Source organism: Charadrius vociferus, unplaced genomic scaffold (assembly GCF_000708025.1).
Source record: "Charadrius vociferus isolate BGI_N301 unplaced genomic scaffold, ASM70802v2 scaffold282, whole genome shotgun sequence".
Lineage (NCBI taxonomy): Eukaryota > Metazoa > Chordata > Aves > Charadriiformes > Charadriidae > Charadrius > Charadrius vociferus.
The window spans coordinates 1,528,111-1,535,909 of record NW_009647731.1 but is presented as its reverse complement, the minus strand read 5'-3'; the positions used below and the strand labels follow the sequence as shown (position 1 = coordinate 1,535,909).

The 7,799-nt window shown below is 47.4% G+C and overlaps 1 protein-coding gene across 1 annotated transcript in view; it reads right to left on the bottom strand.

The window, feature by feature from the left end:
• Window positions 1–2,201, bottom strand: part of SFXN2 (sideroflexin 2) — a 9,651-nt gene extending 7,450 nt beyond the window's left edge. The window contains exon 1 of the mRNA XM_009881531.1: window positions 2,186–2,201. Coding sequence (XP_009879833.1) covers window positions 2,186–2,201 — 16 coding nt within the window. The remainder of the gene's footprint in view (window positions 1–2,185) is intronic.
• Between the last annotated feature and the right edge of the window lie 5,598 nt (window positions 2,202–7,799).

The window sequence follows — 7,799 nt, the reverse complement described above, 5'->3', positions numbered from 1 at the left end:
CGAGGGCCATGGCGCCGGGGAGCCCGGCCGGGGTTCACGGCAGGCGTCCTGGCAGAGCTGGGACAATGAGGGCTGGCGACACTCACCCGGGGGGTATGGCGGGCCTGGGATCACCGGGACCAGGGATGCCCACCCGGGGGGAGCATGCGGGCCTGAGGCACCGGGGAGCCGGTAGGTAGGGGCATTGCAGCTAGGCATGGGGGTCTGGTCCATGGGGGCACTCAGGCAAAGGGATGCCGCTAGAGCTGGGGCGGTGTAAATTTGGGGCCTCCAGCCACAGGAGACCCTGGCTGGGGCTGGAGTCCTGGCACAAGCTGGAGGCTGTGGAGGACTGGAGAAGGGGATTGTGTTGGGTTCTGGTAGGGACTGGGAGGCTTGAGGATGCTGGTGGGGGAGCTTTGTTGGGATGGGGTGAGCCTGACTGGAGTTGATTCAGTCAAGGTTTGGAAGGCATGATGGAGGGTTGGGTGCTTGGGAGGGCTGGGGAGAAGGATGGCAGTGGCCCACTTGGCCTGAGGAGGGAAGGAGCAATGGAGGATACTGGCAAGGATGGAGGACAGTGTTCAGGGATTGACTGTAGAGAGCCTGGGAGCATCTGCGACTGTGAAGGGACACTGGACAATCCAGCCAAGGTGGGACAGGGCTTGGAATTTGGCTACAGGAGTTGAGGGAGCTATAGGAGAGCTTGCTGAGGTGGAAGAGATAGTTGTTGATAAACAGCCCTAGAAGGGGAGTTCAGTTGTGGCAGAGAAAGCCTGGATGAAGGGGTTGGGTGGTCAGGGATGGACAAGACTGCGGCACAGTGCTCAGGAGCTGAAATAAACCTGCCAGTTGGGTGGGATGAGCATTCTGGTGAGTCACTGGGAAAACCCAGCCAATATCGGCTGAGTAGGGTAGTTTGCCGTGATGTTTTGTGCTCTGGGGTTTTCTGTCAGGGACTGGGAAGCTGGGGGACAGTTTGGGCTGAAAAGAAGAGATAATAATACACTGTGGGAAGGGCTGGAAGTGGAGTTTTGATGCTGATGAAAGAGAGGACTGAGGGGAAAAGAAGTGTTCAAGGGGAGACATGGATTATTTGAGAGGGAGGAATTGGGGTCTTGGGTACAGTGAATGATCTAGTTAGGGTGGAGCGCAATACTGGGAGACTGGTTTGAGTGGTAACAGTGTGGTGTAGTTTGAAATCGAGATTGGGGTAAGGTTGGGTGATGGACTGGGGTGTTGGAAACAACTTGAGTTTAGGTGCTGGAGTAGTTGGTGTGGGAGAGGTGGGACACTGGCAGAGTCCAGCAAGGACCGGAAGGAAGGGTTGGGGCTGCTGGGTGAGGGGTGGTAGGAGAGAACCATGGTAGGCTGGGGAGCCACTGCTGAGGATGCAGCATGTGCGGAGAGCACAGGCAGAAGGAAATAACTATGGGGAAAAAGCTTCCCCAAGGCTGCAGCCGTGTCTTGTCCAGGAGACCTCTGGGCACAAGCTGGACTCATGCAAGTGGACAGCACAGGAGGAGGAATAAGCAAGAGCAGCAAAGGCAGCTCCTCATCTTCACTGGGTTAATTCTGGCTGTGTCCCCACCTGCTGGGCCACAGAGAGAGAGATTGAGATAAAGTCTGTGCGATCTGCTCTATTTTAGATCAGTTGATGATGGAGCCTGTCATACCAGACACCAAAGCCATCATAGGATGGACATCTGCTGTAAAGATGAGGGCAGCTGCCTCCAGCAGTGCAGTGCTTTGTGGGACACATTTGGCCTGCAGCTGCTGCTAGCCCAATCTGCTCTTCTGCCTTGTGATGTCCCGATAAGCTGGTGTAGTCTGGGATCTGGCTGCTGTTATCCAAGTGCTTTGTGTGTGGAGAGGGCGGACTGGGTGTTTTCCAGTGCTCGTGTTATTTGATACAAGATTTTACTGCCTCTGTCTATTTTCCATTTCTGGGAGTTGTTTTTTTGAACTGCAGCCTCTCAGGCAGGGTGGGTGGTGCTTTGGGGTGCCTGGTCAACTGGCTGGGCTGGGCAGGGCAGAAGACTGCAGAGTTCTATACTGTCTCTCTGGATCCTCAACTTTTGCTAAAACGGAATAATCCTTAGTCGTAGAAACTCTCTGAAACACCAGCAAATACATCCAAAGCAGCTATGGCAGCCTGGGGGTGTGGGTCAGCAGTCAGAAATGATCCAGGCGGCTTGATGTAACAATTTACTGCTTGTCATCTGAGCCGTGGTAGCTGCCCGTGAGCGTGTTTCTGGCATGTCATGATTGCATTGGGAAGTGCTTAAACCCCCTTCAATGACTGCTTGCTCCAACTCCAGTGATAAGAGGGTTAATGCTGATGTTTAAATTATTCCAGTGTTCATCCAAGTGAGTAAGTACAGAGGGGAAGTGTCGTCTTCTGCAGAGCATACCAGCATTTCTCACAGCTGTGGGGCAGGGGTGGTGGAAGGTCATAGGTGGAGCATGGAGGGAAAGATGAGCCATAAAACTGCATAGCATGAGGGATGTGTAGTGCTGAAGTCTTTGGCGCCGTTAAGCAGCATCTGTGGTGGGCGCACAGCAAGGGTGAAGGGAGGCTGCTACATGAAAGGATACGCAGCTTTCCAAAGTTTAGGAAATGCTGTGTGAAGCAGAGCTTGTGGCTTCCTTGTCACTGTAATAAACAATCTTTATTGAGTGAGATGGTATGTTATTGATAGATGGCCGTGCCAGAGGATGGCCAGTGTTTTTCTAAAACTGTTGATTGAAGATGACATCATCGTGTCAAAACCAGGGTTGTCAAAGCATGGCCCCACTTTACAGTTGAGGAAACTGAGTCATGGAGTGTCTAGCTGGCACTAGGCAGATCTGGTGGAGAGGATGAAATATCAGCATAGCTAAACACATAGTCAGGCATCTTTGTCTTGGTCTTGAGGTCGTGTTTCTAGCAAAACCAGCATCTGTCTGTTGCCTGCTGTAGGTGTACCTCATACCCAGAATTTCTTTCTCTTGTCCCTCATTGTTTGGCAGTTAAGCTCTATTTAAAATGGCCCCGTTTAAAAAAAACAAAAAACAAAAAACAAAAAAAACCTTTCAAGAGCTTTGATAGTGCCCTGCTGCTTTAGTTTCTCAGTGCAATTTGGTGTCATGTTTTTCGTTTATTTTATTGATTGCTGAGATGTTGACATGAGAAACTACCTGCAGATAGGACAGTATACCAGCAACTGACCAAGACTTTCAAGTTCTGAAACTAAACTAAGACACTTGACACCGCCCGGTGATGGGCATCATATGCGCAGGGCATAACACTTGTTTCAAACTTGCTAAAACCAGAGGAGTTTGATTTTAATTATGAAAGGAGGATTCATGCTGGTATTGGTTAATATACCAAACCAGAAAGTGCTGTGAGACCTCTTTGACAGAAAACTACGTTAGTAGGTTTGAGCTGGAAAAGCTCTGTAGGTGACTTGACTCCATTAAATTTTGGATTTCGATGCAGGAAAGAAAGTCTGCATTGAATGACACCATATGGTGGAGACATGCAGCAAGCAAATGATTTTTTGGGAGTTTTGCCAGAGTAAGAAGTATTGAATAAACTGTGCTCAATAGATTAATTTACTTCGGTTGTATTTTGAAAAAGACTGGGTGATTTTATGACCATTAGTGACATTTGCAGTTCTGCAGCCGAAGATAAAGGTAATCAGACGTCATTCTTCAGGGCACCAGCTAATCAGTGCAGTTGTCAGGAAGGACTCCCCTCCTCCAGCTCTGTGTGCACAGGATTGCGCCCTGGAAGACAAATGTAGCCTCAAATATCCACTGCTGAAGGCAGGATATTTGGCTCAAGTAAGCCCCTTGTCCTCCCCCATGTTAGCTTCTCCTGCGTGACTTTCAGACGCCATCATGTGCACCCTCTGTCTTTAACTTACTCTTTAAAAATGGTGAACCGCTACCATATTGCTTAAGTAAAAGTAAATTGTGGGCCAGAGCTGCACTAGGTGTCGTGCTGGCAAAACACGGAGTTGTCTCCACGGTCTGAGGTGAGCGATAACCGAGTGATATGAGTAAGGAGAGCCCAAGACAGGTTTAAACTTGGCATGTTCGCTGCCTAAACCTCATCAAGGATTGTAGGTGTGGCAGAGAAAGAATTAGCAGGAGAATCACGGGGTGGTTTTATGGATATTTTGCGAAGTTTCTCCCACGGTTGTTGGAAAGGCACAAAGGTTTGAGAACAGAGCTCAGCAGTGCTGGGGCTGGCACCATGAGCTGCGGGGAGACAGGAGCCATTACCTCCATGGCAAACGTTCTTGGTTGGGAAGGGCCTTGAGGGTGAAGACAAGTGACTTGTGGTTGCAGCAGCGGGAAAGAGGGCATCCATGCCGGGGTGTGGAGATGGGGGAGATGTGGTCGCAGTAGCAGGCTGAGGTGCTGAGCTTTGTGGCTGTATTGCATCTCAGTGAATTGATTTGATTCTAGCTAAATATCTACATCTAGTAGATAAGCAATTGTTGGTGACTGAGGGTGGTTTTATTTTAAATTCATTAGCTGAGCTCTGTGGCTAATAACGTTAAACAGAATACATTTACTTCTCTTTCCTAATAGGAATCAACTGTGCTCTGCAGCGGCTTGTGGGCTGTGCTTTATCCATGCCCTATGGATCCAGCCCTCAGTACAAGGGGAAATTGTTCTTTCCATTATGGCTTTATATTGCCAATCTGATACAATATTTAAACAGATTATCTCAATGCTCTGTTTGTCCCAAACCAATTTTTGCTTTGGCCTATAAAGTGAATCTTCCTTTCAGCGGCTTCTGTGGTACAGGATGTAGTTACATGCATCAACTAGTTCAAAAGACCCATATACAGCATGGATTTAAAGCTGAATAAACCCGCAAAACCCTTAGCTAGGACTATAAATGTCACTGTATTTTTATATATGTCTGTATTTTATTTTTTTTAAGAGAATAGGATTACTGCATGCAGCTATAACTGAAAGTCCTTTGATAATTCAGTGGGTATTTTAAACCTAGCAATGATATACTTCCATAAAACCACACATCCCTGTTTTCTGAAGGATGCTAATAAGATGGTTAGCTTTGCTTTCATGCTCGATGTGTTTATGAGTGCTCTTGCCCATTTAGTTGCATCTCTGAATTTAATGCTCCACTCTGATTTCATGGTAATTGTCAGGAGTCTTTTTTTTTTTCTTTTTGTATGTCCCCACTCACTGTCTGGAAAATGCAGTCTCCTCATTGCTGACCCCATCAGTCTGTCTCCTCATGGTGCTTGTAAAGAAAACCCTCTCCATCAAGGACAAAGATGTTTTTAAACAAGCCAATCTGATATAAAACATAGTTTGCTTAACCCAGAGGTGACCAAGAAGCAGTTGCTGGCTGACTGTGCCCAGCCTTGAGTTGCTGTGTATGGCTGCCCTTCGCAAAGGCTGCACGTGCTGCCACGCTGTGCTGTTCATTATCTGAACAGCATCTGCAGTTCCCTTCTCTGTTACAGATGCCGCAGTCTGCTTAGTTTTGTGCAAATGACACGCTGCCCTTACACTCCCCTGAGTTGTCTCTGCAGCTCCTCTGCCAGCTAACATCTCCACCGTCCTGCTTGAAACTTGTCCTGCTCCTCACCCTGCACATCCCAGTGAGCGAGTGCCACTGGCCTGGCTGCTGTGCAGGCATCCAGGACAGCCTTCCTCCTCACTGCAGGCTAAGTCCCAGCACCGCGGCATTTATTTGCTGCCCCGCTTCAAAGGCCTGCTCCTCTCCTGTTGCTTCTGAGCATCCTCTTTGCACCAAATTTTCCCATTTCACGGCTTTCTACCTGACATGTCCCATCAATAACAAGGGGTTGCTTTCTGACTCTCATCAGCCCAAGTCGGTTTCAGTGTTGTGTTTGCAAGCAGAGAAGTGTTTGTCCGTCAGTGTGTGTGAAGTAAGGGCTGCTTGTCCCACATAGTGGTGGCATGCAACAGGGAACTGCGCTGAGTTATTTTTTCCAGTCTACAAAGCTGTCAGGAAATGCTTTTTGCCTTCCTAGCCAGTGTGCTCATAAGACCAATTAAAAAAAATAAAAATATTAGAAACCCGTCTGTGCACGGCTTTCCTTAATCTTAAATCTTCACTAACTACAGGGAGAATGCTGGGTGCAAGTTTTAAATAATATTTGCAAAATAGTAACAATCATAGTAGCCAATACTATTATTTGGCTCTTGATTTATGTTGTGTATACAGACCATGTAACCTATGCTGGCAGTTACTGAAATAAAGTCCACTTCTCTATGTTGGCTTGCTTGTCTTCCAGCCTTTTAAATCAGCTTACTTTATACCTTAGAGAATACTTTTATTTCTATATATATCCTCTCTTCTATTGGCTACCCCAGATAATCCTGTGATCAGCCATGCAGCAGTGTCACTTGAGTAGAATATGGAACGATGCTGATCGTTTTCTCGTAGGCTGTCATACTAGCCCAGAAATAGCATCCATCTACAATGGGAGAAGCTCTATTAACATTTACAACTGTTCCTCTTCCCGACCCCTGAGAATTGCTCCGTGGTAGATAAGCAATACTTTGTAATACATTTCTTTGCGCTCAGTATTTTGGAGTTGAATTCTGAAATATAAAGGCTCCTAATCCTGATCTGCTCTGGGATACACTGCTCTGCTCTTAGCAAGTGGTGCTGTGAATAGGATTAGCATTTCAACAGCTTCTTTTTTTAACTGTGAGCAATAAACTAAAATAATGGGGCCTGATTCAGAGCTCTCTGAAGCCGACAGCAGTACTGTGGCTGGTGTGGGTTGGCTTTGGGTCAGGCCCATAAGAATGGGAAATTCAGTTTTTCCCTGGAAAGGAAGGAGAATGTGTGAATTTTAGAGTTCCTGCTCCTGTGGGGTCTGTCCACACAGAGCTGAAATCCGTGGATTTACAAGCCAACAAACACAACTGTAAATTTCACTGCAGGTGAAAAGAAAATGTGTGTTGCTAGTCATGCAGTTAAAACTTGTGTTTTTTAATGATGTCAAGGGCATTTAGGACATGCATGTAAACAAGTAAGCATTAGAGGTATTTCTGTTGCTGTTCCTCTTCTCTTCCCTCAGGCGTGTGGAGGTACGGACCATCATCGGGGCAGAACGTGGGCTGGGCGCTGCAGCTGGGGAGATGAGCTGCTGGGTCGGGAGGCCTTGCAGCGACTGGCTGCCCTGAACACAGCCCTTCAAATTCATTAGCTACAGGCCCATAGGCAAGAGCCAGCTGTGAGCATCTGGCCCTCGGGGCTCAGCATGTGATGTTACAGGCCTGTACGCTCCAACTAAAAGCAGTTTGGGGATTTACTGTGCCTGCACCGTGCAGGCATGGCACCCTCTACCAAGCAGAGCCCATTCCTGATTCACAGTTCTTGAGTGGGGCCTGGGTTCCCATTTTTTTTACCAGCCTGTTTATGAAATAGGTGATACCCTGAGCCCGCGTACTGGGCTGTAAGACTGCAGTTTTGCTGTTCCTTGCACGAGCTCTGAATTTCTGAACCTCTGCTTTGCACAGTGCTTTTTAAAAGGACAGCAACAGTGACAATCCTGCAGCTTTCTGCAGATATCCTTAAAACCCAGTTTTACTAAGTTCATTCTCTTTTCCCTCTTTCTTACGCATTGTGCGTGTATTTTGAGCTGTGTCTGGTAATTAAATAGAAAACCGGTAAATTACTTGCAAATCGAAAATGCTTAGAAGGGTGGATTGAATCTCATGTGCGTTTGAATCTTGGTGTGTTTTCATCCTGCATTATCGAAAGCTTTGGCATTGCGACCTGTAGCACCGTGTCCTTTCCAAAACGCTCCCCA